General features: G+C 41.5%; 1 protein-coding gene across 2 annotated transcripts in view; it reads left to right on the forward strand.

Moving 5' to 3' along the window:
• Window positions 1-428: 428 nt before the first annotated feature.
• sgk1 (serum/glucocorticoid regulated kinase 1) overlaps window positions 429-24889 on the forward strand; it is a 28396-nt gene continuing 3935 nt past the window's right edge. Inside the window, exons 1-4 of one of the 2 annotated variants that reach the window (XM_034527107.1) lie at window positions 429-1029; window positions 4721-4960; window positions 15350-15565; window positions 18423-18480. In XM_034527107.1, coding sequence (XP_034382998.1) covers window positions 919-1029; window positions 4721-4960; window positions 15350-15565; window positions 18423-18480 — 625 coding nt within the window. In that variant the 5' untranslated portion in view covers window positions 429-918. Of the gene's footprint in view, window positions 1030-4720; window positions 4961-15349; window positions 15566-18422; window positions 18481-23422; window positions 23629-24889 lie in introns of those variants that run through there. The other variant, XM_034527105.1, reaches the window with a different exon arrangement.

Here is a 24889-nt window from a genome sequence, read left to right on the forward strand (position 1 = left end):
GTGTTTGTTTACAGGCGAACACCACGGCATCAATGCATTCACTCACAGTGCATGCCAAACAGCACCACTGAGGACACACACGCACATCACACGCTGAGACACTCTTACTGATACGGAGATCTTCGCAGACGCCCCCCTCCTCTCCTCCCCACCCTCTTTTGGGCATGGGAGCATAGTCCGGTAACAACAGCAAAAGGGACACCTGTGCCCGAGGAGCAGGGAGTTGGTGCGTCTGATCTGGGATCAGCCCTTGGATAAAAAAAGAGGCTGTTGAAGCTGCAGCAGAGCCAGCCAACACACCAGTATAAAGGTATGGAATGACGGAGGCATGTGTGCATGCATTCATATTCATACAGACACACTTTGGAGGGACATGTAAAGACGCTCTGCGTGTGAATACACTTACACACGCATGGGTGAACTTCACACACACACACACACACACACACACACACACACACACACTCAGACAGTTCACTGAGATGCTTACTGACTTCGAGCTGTAAACAGAGCGGTTTTCTCCTCACAGCAACAGGAGCTGGTACCTTCCTCCTCTTTCTCATCTCTCCATCTTTTTGCATGCACTCTCTCTCGCATCCTCCCTGTCTTTTTTTCTCCATCCTGACGCCTGATTGTTTCAGTGATTTCATTTTCATTCCAGCGTCCTGCCTCTGTCCCTCTTATTTTTGTATTCCATCTGTTTTCTCCACCTCCTCTCGCTCTCTTTTTTTCACACCCTCTTTTTTTTGCCACCTCTCTCTCTTTCTCTCTCAACACAGGAGCATCCCTATTCGTGCTATGTCCCGCACTCACACTCTTCCCATGCCTTAAGCAACTCTTCCTCTTTCTGTTTGAATCGCTGTCAGTCTGTCCGTCACGCTGGGATCTACGGAGGCAAACGGAGTGCCGGTGTCGGCCATGAAGCTGGTGAACGGTGGAGGAGGAGGAGGAGGGCGAGGTGGAGGAGGTGGGGAGAAGACTGCCTTTTCCTTTAAGAAGTGCTCAGCGTTCCAGTTTGTCAAGAGAAAGGTCAGTTTGGGTGACACACACACACATTTTGGGATTGATTGCACCTACAGTGAGAAGTATGTTGGCAGTGAGAGGAGGTGTCACTGCCGGAGTGTTCCCTCTTGCTCCTTCTGCGTCTGTGTGTGTGTGTGTGTGTGTGTGTGCGTGTATGTGTGTGTGCGTGCGAATGCCAAAGATGATGTCATTGTAAAAGCTAAGCCTTGATAATAAGGCACACTATTTGTCTCCCTGCATATTGTGTTTAATGTGTGTGTGTGTGTGTCTCTCTGTGCATGTGTGTGTGCTGTTGCATTACAGAACCCACAAGTGTCTCTTGTGTAGAAATCATGACATCACTGAGCTGGCAAGGTCCTACGGTTAGAGGTCTACTCAGCATATCCTGCATTATGCTGCAGTGCTGTCACAAGGCTTGTTTCCTGTGCAATGTTAATGCTTTAATTAATTGGTTTTCTTGGTTGTGTTGAGTGTGTGCGCGCTGACTTCAACATTATACAGCTTTTATGTTTCGCCACACTTCATACAGGTTTTATGTTTTTTTCCCCATCCAACTAAATTACACTTACAGTTATGTTTACTTATTGGCATCAGCATTACACTTTCATATCTATGTATTGGACCATTTGATTGAAGAGTTACAACCAAAGTGATAACTTTATAGGCTATTAAAGTGGATTAAATTATTCAATATCATTTGTAACTGCAGGCCTGATCGCTTTTTTTAAAGTGAGAAACTCAACTTAACCCTTGTCAATGACTTATTTTCTAATAATCCACCAAAGCTGCAGTTACAAGAGAAAAGAGCTAGATAAAAGCAACACGTGGAGTTTGCTTTAGGGGTATTTTTCACAATAGGAATCTTACATTGTTCTTATTACTGGCCTTTAGGCATCAACACATTGTTGATTAACAATAATAAAACCATTGATTACGACTTGTTAACCCTTTACAAAATATGCCATATGAGAAAGAGCTAAGAAAAACAATTTGGAATCAATTAATCAATCAAAATAAATTTGCCAATTAATTGATAAAAACAATTGTTAGTTGAGAAAAAACAGAATAAAATCTATCTCAATATTAATGTTAGTGACACGCAGACAAACCCTGTGGTAAGAAATGAAGTTTCAAAAGATAGTTGCATAGGGATGCCCATTGTTGCGAATGTAAATATTGCCATAGCTGATAATCTATGAATTACTGCCAAGCTGGTTGACATGTTCGTAGGTTTGTTGGACTTCAGTTTATAAGCTGTTATATGTCGAAACCCCAATCAGTGTCTGTTACACAAACTCAAAATATGCCAAGCTTGACAAACAGAACAACTTCTGCTCCCTCACCTCTGAATAATTTGCAAAATAAAACATTGAGCCAAATGACTTTGGGGCATGTCGGGAAGGAAATGACTAACATTACTTCCAACTTGGTGGATTGATGCATTTACTCAATAATCACATTTGCGTTGAGCATTTGGCACATCATTTTTTTTTCCATTACCCGATAAATCAGATCATAAAGTAAGTGTTTATTGCCCAGGTTGTTATATTGAGGTTTTCAGCCTGAGGCAGTGAATATATTCCTGGATAACAATTGGTGAAAAAAAGCAACCATCATGTTTGTACTCGATAAAAAGTCCTTGGTTTTAGGTTGCTTGGTAGATTTGGATACGTTTCTAGTCTGGTCGTGTCATCGACATGGGTTCTCGATCGCAGTAGGGATTTCCGAAGTGTGTGATGGCCTCAGATGGCGTACAGTATGGTGTGGATCCCTGATGACTCGGCCTGTTAATATGAGCAGATTGTGTTGTGTTAACACCCACGCACAAACACACATGCACTCCCGCAGGCACATTCTGCTCCGATGAGTCTCCCATAGGATTAAAAAAAACAAGTTAGAAATAGGTATTAAAAGAGGCTCTATTGATCTATGCATCTATGATACCGCTTTAGCTTTTCTTGCCTTTCTTTTGCATATTTCTGTATAAAACTGGTGCTCCAACATAACGAGAAAAACAGAAGCTTCCAGATCATTTTTAATTATTTAATTTATCTCCGTTTGCATCTAAATAAGCCTGATTACATAATGGGGACAGCAGATTGAGCACTGTATCATACAAATGAGGAAGGGAAATGATGGAAGGAAATATAAAATCAATGGCTCAGTGTGTGTGTTTTTTGTCTGGGAATCTGGACTGTATCAATTGTTGATGAGACCTGCCCTTTGGGCAATATTGGACATTTTGAAATGCAACAATTCCCCAAAGTTACATCAAAATACATTCAGCAGCTTTTGATCTATGACGTGTTACACGCATTACATACCCTTAAAAGTTTTAATGAGGATGGAAACCCATAAAAAAAGATGATGGATAGCTCTTCAGTGAATTTTAAGGTTGGCCACAAACAGGAAAACATGAATACGTGTTAAGCTGTGGATGACAACTCATCAACATCATGGTCAGAGTGAGAGGTATGACTACTATTTCTCACTCTGCTTTCAATGTGATGACAAATATCGAAGGAAAGAACCCTCTAAGTGGATGTAATGTCAATCCAACGTTCATGTGAAGAAACGGTAGTATTCTTATTTTACTGTAGGTGTGTGTTGTCAGATACGTCTGCTAGTCCTACAGTGGCGGCTTTGTTTTTGTGGTGACCTGCCGGAGGGTTTTTCCAAGTCTTTTTTTCTTCCTCTAGACCCGACATGCCTTGACATGCCGTCTGGCTATCCTTCGACTTAGGCATTCAATGTGTGTGTGTGTGTGTGTGTGTGTGTGTGTGTATGTGTGTGTGTGTGTGTGTGTGCGTGTGTCTGTGTGCGCCACAGTTGTGTGCTGCAGGATGAGATTTCATAAGGCTTCTCTTAAATATTTAGCACACAGGATTTTACGGTTATTGACAGTGCTTTTCTGAAGCCTTAGTCACTGCAGGAGAGATATATGTGTGTGTGTGTGTGTGTGTGTGTGCGTGTGTTTGTGTGTATAAAATGTGCTTGCCCGCACCAACTTGTGCATGCGTCTGTGAATTCTCACAACTAAACCCAATGTCTCGATCATTGTTTGCATAATGTGAACATCTGTTAGTAACAAGGATGTAGAAGGGTTTTAATTTGAAATAACTCATCGTAACGGCCACAAATGGATTGAAGTCCCCTTTTGCAGAGAGAGCATTCTAAAGTATTGCAGACATTAAAACAATGAAATACAAAGCCAAATATTTTGAAGAAGCTCGAATAGAAGTTATTCTCATTCGTATTTGAGGCTTCCATCAGCCTTGTGCTTTGTTTTATCTACATGCAACTGGTGTGTGCGCGTGTATGTCTTTCTGTGTGTGTTCCACTGTCTGATTCATGTGTTCAACGTGTGGCAGAGGACAGAAGCAACCTGGGCCTCTCTGAAGCTTAATTGTGTGTGTGTGTGTGTGTGTGTGTGTGTGTGTGTGTGTGTGTGTGTGTGTGTGTGTGTGTGTGTGTGTGTGTGTGTGTGCGTGTGTCTTGAAATGACATGTAATCAGTGATGATGAGAAACTCCTCTGATCAAAGGTTGCAGCTGGCAGGGCTTACAGTGTGTGTGTGTGTGTGTGTGTGTGTGTGTGTGTGTGTCACAAGGTAAAGTGGGATCTAACTCACCATTTCCCACAAAAGAAACTGTATTTCTCAAACTGCTTTTGACCTTGGCGCTTATCTTCCTTTGCAGGTGCGAAGGTGGATGCGGAACCCGAAGGTGAGCGTAGAGAAGGCCCAAGGGAAAGGTCTCCTTCACTCCTGTCCAAAGTGTCCACTGGCCGATGACCTGTGGTACACACACTTCCCCTCGCCGTACGGCTGCCGTCACTACGGCGGCCTGCAGGGCGGACAGTGTTACCACCAGGAGCCGAGCTCGCCACGCACTGCCAGTGGGACAACCGGCGGCCATGACAAGAGCAATGGCTGCAAGGTAAAAAGGATAAACAAATACAGAGAGAGAGAGAGAGAGAGAGTCGCTGAATACATGTGTGTCATTAAGTCACTGTAACTTATGACACACAATCAAGTGTCATGTGTCACCTCCATCACACACACTAACAGCTGTAAGCAGTGGATACTATGCTCGGTCTTCATTTAGAGGATCAAATATAGTAGAACTTAAGTCTTATTTTCATAGCTTGGTCACCATTTCTATCAAATATAACAACATTGTAATTGCCAAAGACACCACAAAGTTCAACAATGCTATTATTATTTAATAATCCACGGATAAAAAATCAAATATTACAGTAATGTCTGGAGAAATAACTAATAATAACTAACTAACATTTTTCATCTTGTAAGCCCTCAGATTTATCTTGTGATCCACAGGTTGGGAGCCACTGAGTCAGACATTCAAAAAGGTTAAACAAGCTAAATAGTTTAGCCAGATTTTCTAAACCATTTTATTCTGCAGAGGTTCACTTCAGCTCTCATTACTGTAAAATCAGTGTTGGAACAAGTAAATTGCCCATATACTTCATTTGTTTTTGTTTTAACGTGTGAATACACGTTTTCTACATTTAAAAAAACACAATAGGACATTTAAGGCAATATAATCTATTTCATAATATGTGCCATACAGAGAGAAAGTCCACTCCCATCATCTTCTCTTACCACAAACCTCTTCCTCTAACCTGCAGGTGCACGTCTATCTACTAACACACAATGGTCATTAAAAGAAGTCAAAGAATCACATTAGGTATTAACAGGAGCCGAGATATTGTTTTGTTTGTCTATATTCTCCCTTTTTAGCTCTATCATGAATGTCGTTATGTAACATGAACAGTAAGAAGACTGTTGGGGCGTGTTGTTGTTGCTCACCACAGGCTGGTGTTACTAAAAATTAGAGCAGGAGGCATATATTCAACAGAGAACGTGAACATTGTATTATGTTATATTAAGTATTAAGTTATATACACACACACACACACACACACACACACAACACATACACACTCTAATGCTGCTGCACGTGTCCAGGTTGTCCTTGCAACTACAATCACAAGGGCCCTCCACATTTTATCAGGCATCATACCCATCAGATGGTTCCCTGCCTGTGTGTGTGTGTGTGTGCGTGTGTGTGTTTCTCCAGTCCCGTGGGTGACAGGAGAGAATGAGTCATCACTGTCCCAGCAAGACAAAGCCGCACTGTGTGTGTTCGCATGTGAGTGTGCGCACCGAAAAAACCACGTTGACTCATGTAAGGATTTACAACAGGACTGTGTTGTTGCCCATCAGTCTGCTCTCTTCCCTTCAGCCATTAAAGGTTTTTTTTTTCTTTTCCAATTTGTTTCATTTTGCTCTGGATTTCTTCCAGGAAGCTCTCTCTCTCGCCCTCTATCTCTCCATCAATTCCACCTCTTGCCCTCACAACCAATAGATCTGTCACTTATGTCTCACAGGAGCTAACCATGTGTGTGTGTGTGCGTGTGTGTGTTGCGCTAAGGTGGGTGCAGACGAGTGGGGGGGGGGGGGGAGGTTAAAGAGGAGGGGGCTCTGTGGTGAGTCATAGCTCGTTTACACTGCGTAGTGTCTCTGAAGTCAATGCAAAGCCAATGGTGGTGTTAAACGGGACTGACCTATAGCAGCTACTCCGATATGGATTCGTGATCCAAGACTCAATCAATGATTAACCACATTTTAAACTGGAAACATACAACATGCAGTAGCAGTTTGATGCACAAAACCAAAACACGGCCTGAAACGCACGCTTCCTGCGTTTGACTGTGTGCGCCTTTCGCCAAATACTCCGCTGCTGACAAGCAGCACAAAGTCGTCACGTTCTGGTCCCGTTCCCTCCACACTGTCCCGCGCATCTCGGCACACTCTGTCCACACACACTTCACGATTCGGGGCCCTCCGGTCGGCGTGAGGCTTGTTCAACAAATGGAACAATAACAGAAACATTTTCCGTTCGCATGTCAGATGCGCTGCTCCACGTCTCGACTCGGATGCAAATGAGCGAAGCTTCAGTGTGTGAAATATGTGTCAACACTGTCAAAGTGAACCGCATCAGTCGCTGTCTAACAAGTGTCTCAGACTTAAGAAAAGTGGGGTGATGACGCCGAGAGGCTGCTGTCACATTTTAGTGGAGGGGGAGATGAATAAGACGCCAGGCGTTGACAGACAGCGTCGGTTTAGGCCTATATACTCCTAGAGTGTGCAGAGACAGAAGGGAAAGCTACAGGGACGTGTGTCATGTTCTGAGACAAAGCTCTTCCTTCTTTACTTTTCATGCTGTTGTAAATGTAGAAGTCAATTATTTTTGCCTTAAGTGTAATATAGTAAATATTAGCTTTTCTCATTGCGAGCAGTCGCTTTTGAATGTGTTAATCTATACGTGGCCAAAGTTTTCACGAACCCCTTCGAACCCCTTAATAAATCATTAATGTAAGGACATCTACTTGAGTTGTTCTCTCTACAGAACAGCTTCCATGACAGATTGCCCACCTCCACCTCCTACTCATTGAAAATCCATCACAGCAGCTTTTTTCCATCTAATTACGAAGCATCAGCAGCATTTAAAATGCAGGCAGCTGAGCTTAGCCTTGACCCAGTGCTTTGTATAGCCTTCACCCCTCTGCTGCTTTAGTCTACCACAGCCAAGGCTAAATATAGACCAACTTTATGGCGCTGATCTTATTATATTATGAAATCAGTGTACTAAATTTATGGTGCCTGCTTTTCTTTTTCCATGGGGTCATAACAGCACGTACAATAAAGAAGAACAGGACGGACGGTTTACTTTAAGTAGGAGGAAAGATGGGTAATTTGGAGGAAATTGGAATTGAAAATATAGACAAAGGGTGAACCATAATGACTGGATAGGAAACATGAGCGCAGTTGAGGGATAGTTGGAGCGAAGGAGAGAGACATGAACACAGGAAACAGCAGTGATATAGAGAGAGATGACAGCAGCTGAGAGGACAGTTTTATTAGAAGATGGAGGATGAGGTCAGAGCATCTGCCCCCGCTGCCTGAGCATGACCAGAAATCAAAAGCATATAAATCCTCCTGATAAGGACGTCCTGTACTGTCCCATTTATGCAACATCACAGTGTCAGATACGCCACACATGCACACACACACACACACACACATGCTCACACACACGCACAAAGCTAATGCAAACGCAGCCTTTTCCACTAATCTCTGATCAAACCTGTACTGTGCTTGATGAAGACTGAATAAAAAATGAAAACAACACAAACGTTCGCTGACTGCTGGTTGTCCTGTGACGTTATCTTTCTTGTTATCTCACAGTTTCAGTACTTTTCTAGAATCTCACTGGGACTCCAGAAGACACTTTAGATTGCAAGTTGTAAGCAAACTGTGACTGAGATTTCTCATCGAGTCAGACACAAGAGAACAATAAAACTGCAAAATCACTCTTTTATATTCTATTTTTATATTATGCGTCACATAAGCTGTTTTCTCAGCTTTCTTATGGCATCATTTTCATTTCCTTATGGATATTTCTGGGTATGGATCAATTGATAGTGTTGCTCATCAGTCAGTTTATTCGTTATGGTTTAAGCACCAACTTTATCCACAAGGGCCGGACCTGTCCATTTGTGTTTACTATCCAAAATGTATTCATGCAAGAGAAAAAGAGAGAGAGAGAGGGCAAAAGAGAGGATGAAGGAACAGTGATTTTCATCTCCTTTAGATTATATCTCAGCCAAAAGTGGTGGCAGAGTAGAGGTGGAAAAAAACGAATATGAATTTCTAGCAAACCCAGTTGTCTGTGAGGTAAGCTCATTGCGTTAATGTTTTAGAAACATAAATGCCCACATAATAACTTTTAACATTGTCTTCTTAAAAAAAGAATCCCCACTTTCATGGTGCCCGAGGTCTTCTAATGTAAAAAATATGTTTCTGCTGGACTTTGAACTGCGGACTTTGGCTCTTGACGTAATTGTATCCGTGAGGTGTCTTACTTACTTAATTATTCTGAGAGGGATCACTTGTGTGTCATATTTGAAGGTCACGCCGCTCCCTTGGTTACCTTTTAATGGCACTTTCCTGACACTTTCAAGGCAAGGACGCACATTTTGGACTCTAGCCTTCAGCAACTGTTAGAATTAAAACTGTGAACTCCGGGTTTAAAATCTTTTCAGCTGATTTGGTGTTTTTTTCACAAATATTCAAGTTTATATTAGAAACAGTATTATGAAAACCAACAAACAGCTGTCTACAAAAGGACTATAGACTGTCGGGACACGTTCTGAACAAAACAGTATGATTTTTTGCTGTTGTGAAACATGAACTCAGTTCTCACCTCACTTGCCAAACAGGTTACCTCATAAAAGAATTCACTTGAATCCCAGCCGTGAATTGCATAACTGTAAATAGGTTTTTGAGCTTGTATTGGGAATAAGTAGATATTAAGAGGATCAACCCACAAGGTCCAATTATATTTGATACAAAGAGTTACACAGAGAGTACTGGGAGCAAAAATCTATTTCCAAGTGGTTGGCTTGTCATGCATACCAATACCATGGAGAAATGCTTCTAATTCCAAACTTCTGTTGTACTCTTTTATATAATTCAGCTAATTGACTCAAAACTTTCTATTCTCCTTGTTAAAAACCTCAGCACATATTCATATTCACACCATAACCCCCTGAGTCTTTCACACTCTGTGCTTAGTAATGAAACTGGTTAGGGTGCCAGCTTAGCGTTGTTATTAAGTCAGTTTGCATCAGTCTGGCACACTTCCAGCTCCTTGTTTTCCTTCTGGTAATACTGGTAAGGTCAGCTGGTTGACAGTTGAAGACCGTGCCTTTAAATCTATTGGAATCATGCTCTTTGTCCTTTACAACCACGATGCCATCATTCATTGCTCTTCCTGTTGTTTTCTCCTGTGATTTGAACATATTTAAGCAGCATTTAAATAAAGAAACTATCACAGGCTCTGGAAAGCAGGTTTAAGCTTATACCCTGTTTAGCATTACACGTAACAACTACTAATCCTTTGGCGTTCTTTTATTCCAAAGCCAAGTACTCTGGCAGTGGAAGAATGTGGTTGCAGTAATACACTTTCTTGCATGATTTATCTTCTTTGCTCACAGTGGATGTATATACGCACCCCGGAATGGCACAATTGGCATTTGTTTCTGTTGCTACTGCAACATTATACAGGCTTTCTCTGCCAAAGCACCAAAAGAGGAGATAAATACAGAAGGCACTTCATACCTTGGCTGTGGTTTTGCTGGATTTGTGACACAGGGGGATGTTTGAATTAGCTTTGTTGTGTTTTCCGCCAGCACAGCTATAATAAACTGGAGGGGAGCTGAAGGAGGAAAAGTAAAGCAGGTGGTTTGTGATGTTAAGAGCCATCCTGTCTAATCTGTGTCTGGTTTGATAGAGATAACCAAGGCATTCGGTGTACTGAAAGAGAGATCTGCATGACCGCATGTTGAGTGCTGAGGGGGAGTGGTTGTGATGAAGTGACACATCTTTATTATTGATAAGACATTCAGGTTGTTCAGTGCAAGAGTGCATGAAGAAAGTGGTTAATCGGGAGGACAACTGATAATGATTGATGGATAAGTATATTTACTGACTAAAATGGACTATAATATAGGATAAATATTAGTGATTAGTCACTAATATTGATTTGAATATTCACAAGACTCAAAAAAGGGTAACTAATTTTGTATCCGCCCCTACACCTAATTTGCACCCTATTAGGGAGATCCACCAGTATCCTCCTTTCCCGGTCTCATTGTGGGGGAATTATTGTTGTTCTAATCTACCCTGAAAACCCGGCTAATCCCATCTTCCATCTTGATGTTCCACAGCTAATGCCAAGAAACTGCTGAGCCACAGAGACTCAGCAGCACCCTGACTATGCAGTATGATGTAGTTTCTTCCCTTCACACACGCAGCTTTATTGAAATTGCTTAGTGCATTACGGTTTTGGGTCTTGTGCCTCTCACACAACAACTAAGCCTCGAGTTGACCTGATCTGCTTCCACATGGACAATATGCTTACTCATGGCATTACCAGTGTAGGTCAAGCTGTTGTAGTTGTACTGTTAAATCCTGCATCTTGTTATTCTGTTAAAGCCTCAGACCTATTGCTCTTACTGTTATTCCATTTCCAGTTCAAGTCAACCTTAAGACATCATTATGGTTTTGTGGTGCTAAATCCACAAACAAAATATAACGTCATGCTGCAACAAAAAGGAGAAATAATCCAACATTCATAGTCAAGATACAACATTAGTGTTTTGGCACGCTGTGAAACCCGTGTTTTGACTGGACAGTTAGCACTGATATCCAATTGCAGAAGTAAATATAATAGATACATACAAAAACGTCAACATGTCACTGTGTTCAACATTCCCATCAGCCTCAGCTAAACCGCGTGCTCATAAGCTAATGCTAGCATGACATGCTAAACTAAGATGTTGAACATGCTAAATCGCTTGTTATACCAGCTGAACACGTCTGATAAACATTAGCATGTTAGCATTGTCTTTGTCAGCATGTTAGCCCAGGGACATTAGCATTTAGATCAAAGCATCACTGTGCAGCATCACTGTGCAGCCTCGCAGAGCCGCTAGCATGGCTGTGGACTCTTGTTTATATGTAGGCCTACGGTCAGGAATTAATTAATATCCAATTCAATTATGCAAGAGAGAAAGTTGGCACCCGGTAACTTTTGTCATATTAAGTAGTTATCCTCAAACATCTCAAATAAAACAAGCCTTCAAAAATGTGAATTTAATTTGCTGTGTTTTTAAAGTCAGTGTACCAACGTTTTACCCTTTTGCCAATTTAGTCAAACTGGGCTCATGTCATGTGATATGTTAGTACAGGTAGGGCCTAAGGCTTACAGTCGGAACAATGGCGAGCAAACAAATGTCATAATAGCCCAGGCAGTGAGTAAATGGGCTATTCAGCTTTTCATTTACAAGAAAGATTGCAGAGATTGAGGCACACTGGATGACCGTGAATAGGACTATTAGTCAGTAAAGTCAGGGTGGACCTCAGCTCTCAAATCAGTTTGGTGGTCAACATCCCAAACTTGACAAATGTTTTTTTTATTGTCTTTTTCACACAACACAAACACAGGACAGGACAAGGCACATCAAAAAGTACATATAGGCACATCCCAAACGTACTGTTTTGTCTGTTCCCCTGTTCAACAATAACAATGCAGTTCTCTCCGTCCTGCTGTCTTAGATACTCACCCTCGTTTTTCAGGTTGACTCTCCCTCCCTCTCTTTCGCTGAACAGTATTATTATTATTTTTTTAAGTTTGCATTTGTGATCAAGAAACTAGAAGCGCAAACAAGAAAGGCAGAAGACCGAGCAGTGACCTTTGTGTTAATGAGCAAGTCTTATCTCTGTCAGGGAATGGGACAGGGAATGGGACAGCTTGTGTAAGAACATATCACACTCTCATCCTCTCTGTTTATCTTTTTTTTGTCTTTCAAACATATTTTTCTTTGTCTCCATATCTCCACTCGCGCCTCATTCCCTTACTTCTACTTTATGATTCCCCCCAGCGATACTCTCTCGCCTTCCCCTCATTTCACTACTCTTTGATCCTCAGACTTATGTGTGGGACGTCACACAGCTTGTTAGTGGAGGAACACACAACGGAGAGCTGGTAGAGGACAGGGAGGGAAAAGCAGGGCGATGCAAAATAAGGGGTCACCAGGAATGAGGGGTCATATGCTAGTTAATAACACAGCATTAGAATCACCTTACAATGCAATACAGCAGCTTTAAATACCAGTTTGGAAAAGCACATCACATATTTTGTCAGATTGCACAGATTAGCAAATCATCTATAAAATGTCTTTCAAACAATGTTTGAGACTACTGTCAGTGCTGTCTTGTCTACCCCTGTACAAAGAGACTTTATGTAGAACTTCTTCTGATGTATTATGCATATGTTCATCATTATGCGTATTTGCGGTATACTCTGTGTATTTGTGAGTCGCTTTATCATTCAGAACTGTATTTTATGGCTACAGATCATCTCTACTAGAGTAAAGGGCAACTCTTAAGGTAAAGGTTTTTACGTAACTCTGTCAATTACTAAGACACTGTTGTTGTTATTGTACATCTTTACAAGATGATGTGTACAGAACACAGGCAAAGGGGAGTTAGATATATAGATAGATAGATAGATAGATAGATAGATAGATAGATAGATAGATAGATAGATAGATAGATAGATAGATAGATAGATAGATAGATAGATAGATAGATAGATTGAAGAGGTTATTGAGGAGGAGGCAGAAGGAAGGGGTCGGATGGAGTCTGGTATGGTGTGTGATGTTTTTACTTCTTGATTTATGGGTCTTTGTGGCTGATGTCTACATCCTGGCCGTAGTATGAGAATGTCCTTGTATTATATTACATCCTGAGTGTATGAGGTGAAAGGTCACATCTTATAGGACAGGCCTTATGCAACCTAACTATATAGCAGCACCACTGTTGTCTTAAAGGGTAACAATAGAAAACCAGGTCAAAGGGGAGGGAAAGGAGATAAGAGAAAGGGAGAGTCTGGAGATGGCGTTCATTTAGGTATGAGTACGTGTTATACTTCCTCTGCACATATTTTATTCCCCATTGAAGTAATGCATGATACTTTCTCTGGAAGGTTCAGGAAAAGAATAATTTGAATGCTAAACATGTACAGTTCAGCTTAATGCAGAGCAGTATGATGAGAGGTTGCCGAGAGAAACATTGTTTATGGCCTACACATGGAGGCATCCACTTTGTCCGAGACTTCATTTACGTTTACAATTTGCATTTGGTAATAAATATGTAAATATGTATGTACTTTACGTATTCATACACATGTATTTGAATTAAGGAAATAGCTGCATTAGTATGCAAGATGTGAAGAATATAGTCATTTAAAGGTAAAAGAAATAAACACTTAGTGGAACCAAAATCAAACATATATCTGGCTGTGTTCGAAGGTAACACAATCTGCCTTACAGCGCTCACAAATTAACACAGTATATCGTGTTTGTTTTATTCAGTACAAAAACCAAAGCATAAAAATGACAATTTGTTTGTTTTTTTATGGAAAGTTTGATGTCGAACGTAGTATTTTTTTTTTTGCCAGGGAGCAGTAACTTCCATGAGCCTCTATTGGTTGCCTGGCAACTGCTCTGAGCCAAGAAATATTGACATTTTACATATTTTGTAGATCAAATAAATAGCTAGCTGTTTCCTCATTTTCAGCAATTGTGCTAAGCTAGGCTAAGATAGCCTACCGCTGGCTAAAGCTTTATGTTAAACAGACAGATATGAAAGTGGGATCAGTCTTTGTGTGTAACTCTCCATTAGAAACCAATAAACATATTTCCCGAACAAAGTGAAATTCTTATTTCGTTAACGCTTTAATAGCAATATGTATTTGGGCAAACTGTTACTGTATTAAATGGATTTCACAGAGGACAAAGATAGCGGTAGTCCTTACACACACACACACACACACACACACACACACACACACACACACACACACACACACACACACAGCATTGTGACTGAATGATATCATGTTGTGTTTGACTCTCCGCAATTAGTTAGATTTGTTCTGTCCTTCCAGCACTGAGATATAATTATAGTCAAGGGAGCAACCTTTCTTACACAGGGAACATTTTTTTGCAGAGTTGCAAGTTTGGGACTCTAACACACAGGCACTCGCACAATCTCCATCACACACATTTCCCCGTGCCAAGTTGTGGTGATGTAGAGGCCAGGAGAGCAGCGGCCACTGATAGAGGCCTTGATGAGACTCATTTGAAACGGCTGCAGTCACCGAACCTGTCCGCTCTGTGTGCCAAGGACACCATTTGCCTTATATAACATTCTGGGTCACTGACATATCCACCTACAGTGTGCAATGTGGTTTCCTCAAGATGTGTACCTTGATCTCAGCTGCCATTGTCCCTTGTCTCTTACATTTCCTCCCTCGCCTTCTCTCTCCTGTCAATGTGTGATGGAAGGCGATTTTTTTGGCTTACGGCCATGATCTGTGTTCAATCAGCGTTGCCTGTCACATACTAAATGATTGAGGAGAGGCGTTTGTGATGAAAAGTCCTCCAGAGGTCGTGTCAGTGTGCAGCTGTCACACGACGGGAGATGTCTCCCAAAGCTGAGAACTTACTCACTGTTACTTACTGTGCGATGCAAACATGTCCCTCAGCCATTTTACTCATAAAGTATAGGTGTTTGCTCAAGCTGTGGCATTTTGTCAGCTATAGTCGTAAATGTTGCTTTTATTCCACAAATAGTACTTTTGCCAAAAAACTTCACTTATCTTCGCTTTCAGGTCAGAAAGTGGAAGATGCTGGCTCGCCATCACGGCGACGGTACCGGCAAGCAGAAGGAAGCCGAGTCAGACGTCCACCTGGGTGGTTGTCCATCCTGGGGGGTCCACGCCTCGCCCCACCAGGTCAGCCCCGTCATGCTGGAGTGCTCTGTCTGCAGTGGGCCCTACATCAGCTACGCCCTGGAGGATACCTGGCAGCCACGTCAACGCACACAGGTAAGTTAGCCAACAGCTAATTCAATCACAGGGAGCGAACACTAATTTTTTTTACGGTAATCAGTGGATCCCAAAGCAGGGGACCTCCGGATGTCCTCGATGGAGGTTTTAAGGCAACCCGTAGTCTTGTTTACATTGTGTTTTCTTATTTGAGGAAAGATTTCCGTAGGACTTTAAGTTTGAAGTAACTTAAAGGTGCTCATTACGAAGTTTAGAGCACATCTAGTGCCGCCACAGGATTCCCCACATGGCATCTGTTCAGTGTCGTACAACTACTTTTAGTACCGACCAAAACTGTGAATTGGTATTCAACATAACACGACCCACCTTTGTAACAGTGCCTGTAGTTGGGCTAGTTCAGAGACATATTTTAAATAACCCTATGGCACCAGCAGCATTTGGTCTAAACAAACAAAGAAAAACAATCTGAGAAATCATTGACAGTTTAATGGCTTTATTACAATGGATTTCCATGGCAATGCAAACTATAACATGAGAATAAGTGATATAGAAAGCAAATAGTTAATATAAATACTTGAGTAAAGCAAGAACACTGGAATTAATCAAACCGGGCCCCTATTGTTTCCCTCTTTTCATTTGCATCGTATTCCCTTGTTGAGTTTTGGCAAACAAACCCAAGGACAGAAAACGTACTAAATGAATTAATGGTAAAATATGTCCTTTCTTCTATGTTGAATGTGCTTTATCGTATGACTCACAGTTAAGCCTCTACTTTTCCATGACCCTCACATGGACAAAAAAAACTATTCTCTCTCTCTCTCTCTCTCTCTCTGCCTCTGCTTTCACACACCTAAATGTTCTGTCTCCTTTTGAAAACATGAATCCGCAATTAAATATTAATAAACAGAAAGCCTAGATTCAACGTCACTATGGATACGACTCCATCAGATCTCTATCCTGAATCAATAAAAAAAAAAGAAAAAAGAAAGAAAGGAAAAGAGCCCGAGATGACAGCAAAAATAGAGGAAACGATGTATATACATATCTGCTATATGGAGACTTCCATGGAAGTGAAGTGAGCAGGTCATCTGCATGCAGGCAGATTGTTGAAAGCTTTCACCTCTGAATGGATAAACAACGCGTTCACACACTTAAGCACACGCACGCACACACATGCCTCAGCTTGTCTCGCTCTCCGAAAACAACTGAGGGAGAATACTGAGTTTTCATAGCTGCAACGTGGAATAGAAAACTACAGGCTAAGACTATATGTATTTAACAGCAATACGTGCAAAGCAAAGTATACAGCAAAGTCCATTAGTGACGACAACATCAAGAACAACTCATGTCTGACACGACAGAGTGGGAATGTCCTGAATGCTGCTGGTCCAAACACTCTGTTAATGTAATTGAAAAGTAAAAGTGAGACAGACTTATACGTAGTTGCTGTTGAGACCTTTGTGCACATTCATGCGTGTTTACCTGCACATTTCTGAGCCATTCAACCGTCCGCGTATGTATATTGACTATAATGTCATATTGACAATTATAATCAACACAGTCAAACAAAAAAAACACAAACACCACTTCACATCCACTGGTGGAAAATAACTACATACACCTTCTCATGTACTAGACTAGAGAAGAAGAAACAAGAAAAAAAGCGATAACCTGCCAGATTGTTTCATTTTGATAATGATTTGCGGTCCAAATTATTCAATATTTCACAGTAAAAAGAAAAAAGATTTGAGCAAAGCCTCCAAAAAAATGTTCAATGACTTCACAAGTATTTTTACTTTTTAAACTTTAGGGACATATTGCTGACAATACCGTTGCACTTTGGTCTTTTACTTGTAATGGAGTATCATTACATTTATTTGTGGGATTACTTAAGTAATCACCACTGTCCACATGTTGTCTTTGTGAGATTAAGAGATACATTTAAAACTCTCTGATGTCTCTATATACAGTTTGAAGATGTGTTGCATAGTGAACTTAGCTCACAAGAGCGATGAGCAGTTCTTCTTCTTTTCATCCTGGCGTTCGGTCTCAGTGAAGCACAATAATGCAGTGTCGTCATTTTGTTAGCGCAGAGGCTTCTCACCGCTTTCAGCACAGGACTCAAGTGATTTAATGCAGTCTCACCCTGGAAACCCGGCCTCATTAAAACACGTCATGTGGGGAGCCAAATAAAAACTGGGACAAGAACGAAGTCTGGATCTGACCCAGTAGTTTAAAAAATGTTGACTAAGAGTGGTGCTGTTTGAAAGTGTTACATTTCTTAAGAGTCACTCTTTTCAAGACCTTATGAGCATCTTAGATCAGTGATTTCTAAACTCGTTAGTGTGTGCTCTTCACAGGTTACATTTGTTTGTTTGTTTCTTTAGTTGTGACTAGTTCAACCGGCCATCTTTTTTTGAGTGTTTCACAATAATAATTTTGAGCCAAACACACTTTATTTATTCATGCTATCCTATCCCATTTGACTTCCTTGTTGGGGTCTCAACCTCCAGATTGGGAACTACTGACGTAGTATGTAGCGTGGCCAGCTTATTTTTTCATTCATCTAATGAGGACTTAATAAAAACAGTACAGGCCTAAGGGCTACAGTTCGACAATGCGTAAAACCTTTTACCATTCAACTGAATTCAAACAATAATATATCCATAACCGGATTTGCAGGGCCGTACACAACGGAGTCAGTGGGTTGCCTGATGAGTCAGATCAGTTAATAAATATGCATTATAGACTTTGAGATAATTATTTGATGCCTATATGGAACTGAATCCACAGTCTGCATCTCAAATTGCTATGTGGGTTTGTATGTCACTAAATATATACTTTTATGTGCATTTCTTTCTCTTATTTACTAAGTAATGCCGTATTTCTCCCGCAGGCGATGGACCTGTACTACCACAATGAGTCAGACAGCTACTGTTGCCCTGGCGACAACAGTAAGTCGGCAACTAAACCTGTATTTTTGTATTCTTCCACTTCCTCCTGCCTTCCCTTTTTTTCTATCCATCTTTCACACCTCTCTCATTCCTCTGTTATCTCTCTCTGTCATCCCTCGCTGTCAGTCTTTAGTCATTTCTCTTTATTATCTGCAGTTTTGTTTATTTTTTTTACCATCATTTCAAAAATAATCCTCCACCATTCAACCTGTATCTATTTTCTTGTTGTTGTTTGCTTTCCGTCCAAACGTGATGGCTGTGGCAGCAAAATGATTCAGCGTGCACACACACTGTGTAACTTTAGCTCAACTCACCTTTCTAATCCAACCTCTGAGCTCCCGGGATAATAACTGTTGTTCATAAACCAAGATTACTACTTTGTTGTTTTGTGGAAACCGGCTTGGAGAGCAAAACGGTAGTTACAGACATAATGCTGAGCGCTGATCATCATCACACGGTTACCTTTCTCACATCTGTTCACAACTATTGTCGCTCGCTGCAGCAGAAATATGTGTTTGTTTCTGTACCCGGGTGAGAGTCCAGCGTCGGTTTACAGCCAACATGACTGTGAGTGACTGGTTTTAATTTCCCAGCTTTGATACAGCAGCATATAAAGATATGGTGGGTAAATGTTATCAGAGCTTCTGCTTTGTTTTCATAGCCCAGCCGGTCGCGCGTGATTTTATTGCATTTTATTGCATTTTAGTGCATTTTAGTGCATATAAGCGTTCCCCACTGGGTCGCTAATTGCCGCCGCTCTGCACTGCTCTCACGGGGCGGTTACAGCTGATAACACCATTTCGGTTGATATTGTCGTCATTCCGGAAGTTGTTGATCGAGGTGTAGCTCATTTTGTTATTCGATATGCTGTTGGGTAGTTTAATCTGTAATATTGCATTACATTTTATGATATTTATTATTCTACACAGGAGCATTAAATATAAGTATACTCTCTGTGCTACTGCAATAACACTACTTTGTCGCAGCTGTTCAGGTACCTGCTGCCTGCTGGAAGAACTCTCAGAGAGACATGTGCCAACAAACAAACCATACCAACACCCATATTCTGATTAAAAAAAAAAACGTTTTTCACTGGGAGTAGTCTGCCTGTTAATTACGGGAGTTTTTCGACACATGGGAAGACATCCGAGCAATTAACCGAGCTGGCGACAAGCTGTTTCTGTGGCCTCGGCGGTAATGCTGCTACACCCTGTTGTTCCGAGCTCAGCAATTAGTGGCTTTCGGAGCACAAAAAAAGTTTGTTGCAATATTAGTTATTTACAGTGGTGCAGTCATGTGTGTGACAGAAGGAGCAGGAGAGAGCAATGACGGAGTGCCAGGGATGGATATAATAATAATAATTAGGGGGAGTATTGTTCCGGCTGTCCAATTTCACACAGGAACGAGCACAAACAGTGTGTTCTCTCCCTGTGTGCTTATGTTTCAAAGAGGATATGCTGAGGATAACCTCATTAAAACATGTTAGTACGCTCATCATCTCGCTAAATAGCAGTTGATCAGCATGTATATGCTGACTTATTGTATAGTGCTCTTGTCCCTGAGATGCCAACATGTTTAGTATATATAACGTAGCCTGGGAGCGCGTGTGTTTTCTCTTTTGTTGTCAGTGATTAAAAAATTATATCTTTGAAGCTGTTGTTTACTCTTTTCTTCGTCATTCATGACACACTCACCTGTGTCAACCTGCCCTTCGTGAAGGCAAACATTCACACCTACACACGCAAATGTCCACAAACTGTACTTAATGATCCTTCAAGGCACTCCCAAACCAGAAGATCGTCTGAACATGTTGTTTTCTTCCATCAAACCCGGAAGATTTGCATTTAGACAGATTTGGGTGTGTGTACTGTATTCAAAGCCAGGGCTGCCAATAATCCCTGTTCCCTCCATCACAACATCATTCTAGCCTTAATCCAATAGTGTAATTCTTGCCACTCTTTGTAAAAATGCTCTCACTTTTTGGGGCGTCCAGATGGCCTCGGGGTGAAGAACCTAAGTTTTGCTACTTCCTTCTTGACCTTTCTCGTGGATCATTTCCCATCTTGTTCCCCCATCACTTCCTCATCTCTCTATGTCGCACTATGATAATGGAATGCAATTACCCCAAAAATATTTTTTTACTTTCTTAATTTAAGCTTTTCAAAACCTAACAGTTCCTAGAAATAATAATAGAAGTACTAGAACACGCTGTAAATATTTTTTTGTTATTTATCTATTCATAGTGTTCTGTTGACTTACAAGACTTCTACAACGTTTCCTGGAAAGAACAGAAATTCTCTTTATATTAATGAGAAAATAGAGACAAAGTTCTGAAACAAGTGGGTTATGCTAGCGATTGAGAGTAATTAATTGGTAGTGCGCTTCCAAAATATTGACAGTTCAATCAATCAATCCATTAATTTCTAGGAAATGATTACAAAACTCTGCGACCTGAAAAAGAGGAAGCGTAACCAAGCACACACACACATAGGCGAGCAGTCGTCACCTTTAACAGCTTGAAGCCCGAGAATACCAAATTCCAAACTGTTTGGTAGCCTAGCTAGCCCAACACTCCACACACACACAAGCGGCAACATAAAAGCCCAGCTGTCCTCTCCGAATGGCCGAGACCTTTATGTAATGGTGTCATTTGGTTTCTCACCACCGAGGCTCATTCACATTCAACGCCAGATCAACCGTAGCCCCAAACATCCCCATCATCCCGGACATCGGTGGACGAAAGAGAAGAAAGGATTTAAGGGCTGGATGTCATCTGCATTAAGACAGCATGAATATGGGGATATGTTACTCTTTGTGTCTACTGTACGTGTGTGTGTGTGCGTGTGTGTGTGTGTGTGTGTGAGAGTGTGTGGGCTGAGGGAGCGTGTCTTTATGCTACAACTCTGATATCCCGCACCTTCACCCCTCTGGCACTGCAGCCAAACCTCTTCCTGTGCTTTCACGAAATGGCCCCCTAAGTAAGTGTGTGTGTGTGTGTGTGTGTGTGTCTTTGGCATTGATTACCATGCCACTAGTGGGTTACATAAAGGACCAGTGTCTCACATACAGACACAGAAAGGCAACGAACACACAGCTTGAGTATTGTGGAGCCTCCTCTTGTTTAGGGCCCAAACAGTCTGACAAATCCAAAATGGGTAGAGGGCCAGATAGGAAAAACCCTGAGTGGACCTCTAGTTAGTGATGCACTCTCTCTCTCTCTCTCTCTCTCTCTCTCTCTTTCTCTCCTGATCATACCCAACACCTCTCTCTCTCTCTCATTTCATCCCGGGGTATAACCACAGATGCAGGCTCCCATCCTGGCGAAGGTAACGTCTTCTTCGTGGTCCCTTTTTAATCTTCGCCTGTCACGTGTTTTAGTTGTTTCTACTTGGATGACAATTCAAAGCAGCTGCTCGTTTGAACCGGTTTCCTTCTCTGTGCAAGTTTTCAAGGTCAAAACTTTTCTTATTATTTCAGAAATTCAATATGTGATTCATGAGATTGTGCTTGTTTTCCCACATGGACGGCTACAGTAGCGTTCAGTTGTGAGATATTGTAGATTAAATAAATGTATGAACGTTGAAGGACGGCAACGTGTGCTGTCTCAAGGAGAAATTATACTGTTCTAACAAACAGATCCAAGTTCCCTTTTAGTGCAGTGAGGGAGAGGTGTGTTACCTTGCGGGAATTTAGGATGTACATGATGTGCCCTTTCTCCATCTCCCTCCCTCTCTCTGTTTTAGAGAGTGTGTGCATGTGCTGTCAGTCTATCTGCAGTGTGTGTGTGTGTGTGTGTGTGTGTGTGTGTGTCAGGTGTCTATGGGGGACAGATTAATAATAGATTTGACCTGAGTTTAGGGAGGAACAGAAACAGCAGTAGAAAGTTGAGGCTATATTTAGAAAATTGCAGAGTCACACATGCACAATGAACACGATGATTTTCTGCAAGAGGGTTCGGGGTCGGGAGCTAAATATTTATCACTCATTCACTCACTCACTCACTCACTCACTCACAGCCCTATTGCTGACTCTTAGTAATGTGTGTACACACCATAATTGCTAACTGTCTTTGGCTCGGCATGTTCACAGTCTTTAATCTCTATTCTGCTCGTTGCTGGTTTAGATATATTCATCTCATCATCCTCTCTTTGCTTATTGTTTGGTCTGATCAACGTTTCCAAGTCGTTTTCCTAACTGCATAACCTGGACATATACCTTCAGTGCTTTGCGACTGGTGTCCTCGCGTTCATATTTCTCAATAAGACCAAAATCTTCAAACATTATCCTGAAAAAACCTCCTGCGTCCATGCACCTGCACAACATAGAGATCAACGCATCAAGAGTTCATTAATAGGGCTTCAATTAGTTGGCAGTTCCAAACTTTGAACTCAGTGAATTTCCAAATCCGGGTTACTTTTTAATTCGGAGCTCTGCAGGTGAATGACCTCAGCTAGTAGGCTGGAGTGGAAAAAAACGGGCAAAAAAAAATCTCAAGTAAACCAAATGTTTGCATTCAACTTTTAACTTTAAGCCATGGTTTTGCCTGTATGTGTTATATAAAAGTCACAAATAAGGAGAGGTGGAGTTTCAAGTGAAATGCAGATATAGGTGCTAAATTAGAAAAATAACGAACTAATGGTTAGTGAAATGGTTAAAAGCTGTAAATAATCATGAGGATTGATTCTATTTCTAGCCTACCTACTTTTATACTACCTAATATTTATTTCAGTGTCCTGTGTTAATACCTTTCTATCCATTTCGTTGCAGTGGGAAAGCAGCTTTAGATATAAATAAACAAATGCATTATGTGCTTGTTAATTGTGTATTAAATAGAAGCCGGTTCTATATTCCCAATGGATGAACTGGAAAGTTCAAGTTTATGAGTAGCATTTGAAGGCAGCACGTGCCCCGCCCGCCCCGAGGGAAACTCATTCAGCCTCGCAAGGAGTCGAGTGGAAGGAAATAGAGGCGGGACGTCTCCGCCCTGAAGAGAGAGGGTAGAAGAAGAAAAAGAAAAAAAAAATCTCCAAGGAGGAGGAATGCGGTGTAGTTCGATTACCTGCCTGCCGAGGAACCCACCGCCTCTCTAGTTGTTGCGATTCGGAAAATTAAGCTCCCGTATGAAAGACAAAACCACCGCCTTGACGTGTAAGTAGGCTGCATCTTCATTTTAAACCGAGCGATGCGGTTCCCCACTTGGGGGGGGGGGATAAAAGAAGTCTCTATCATGTTCCCATGAGAGCGAGACTCCTGTAAAGGAACTGCAGGTTTTTTCGAGACGTATATGGGGTTTCTGCAGTTCCACGCATATATATTTATAGTTTCTCTTTTTAAGGGTAAAGCTAAAGCTCCATGACCTACTTTCTGTGTCTGGGTCGTCTGTGGTTGGGAAGGAACCACTGGCAGACATTCATAGAGGGGGGGGCTCCATTCACCCCATAATCCCCTGACCTGGATTTATGATGCTGTTATGTATGGAAAATCTGGGGAATCTGTTAAAAGTTGCCAGGTAACTTTTTTTTTTGCAACTTGTTGTTGAGCTTAGGGGCTGCAGGCGGTGAAATGAGAACCCCCTTGAGATCTGAAAGGTGTGTTTGTGTTCTCTGGAAACGGAAGTGTTTGCTGTGTGGTGAACTGTTCATGCATGTGGTGTTTCTTCTTGGCAATTTAGGGAACCTGCGAATGTTTATGCAATACTTATAATTGTTGTATTTTGTTTGTAATGTGCATCAAAGTCACAGTTGATTGTTGGCATTGTCCCTACTCTACTGTTTTCTATTTTTTTTTTTATTGTGCAGAGACAATTTATTATATTTCTGTCGCAGGAACCGGTTATTTTTTAAGTATTGGCCTTTCTTATGTGATACCATCTTACATACTTTCATTCCACTCAGGCATGAGGATACTACTCGATCCATAGGTGCCTTACATAACTGTGCATAGCTGAGCTCGATCTGCTCATCTGTGAGACAGCGCACAAAACGAAAAAATGTCCTTCTGATCATCACATGAGAGGGTTTTCACTGCTTCTGAGGGGCAGGTCGAAACAGATTTGTGGGTCCGAGTTGTCTTTTTTTCTTCCCCCGACTGAATTGGATGCATTCAAAAGTTTCTCAGTCTGTATTTTTCCACGAACAGCGTCTTTTTTTCTTTTTTTTTTCTTGGCATCGGGCCTTCCTCGGCTCAGGCTCTCCCTCCCGTCTTCTGTATACCAGGGGAACCTGCGTCACTCCCGGCCGTTTAAAGTGAGCAGCAGCCAAGTGGTGGAGCCGATAGGCCTAGTTAAGAAGATTATTGGTACAAGGCAAGGGTTGCAATCCCAAAGGGGGTTAGACGGGGAGCATGGATACAATGTTACAAGCATTATCAGGAGCTTTTGAACGATTTTAATTTAATGTTCACATTTTGT

This window comes from Cyclopterus lumpus, chromosome 24 (assembly GCF_009769545.1).
Source record: "Cyclopterus lumpus isolate fCycLum1 chromosome 24, fCycLum1.pri, whole genome shotgun sequence".
NCBI classification, from domain to species: domain Eukaryota; kingdom Metazoa; phylum Chordata; class Actinopteri; order Perciformes; family Cyclopteridae; genus Cyclopterus; species Cyclopterus lumpus.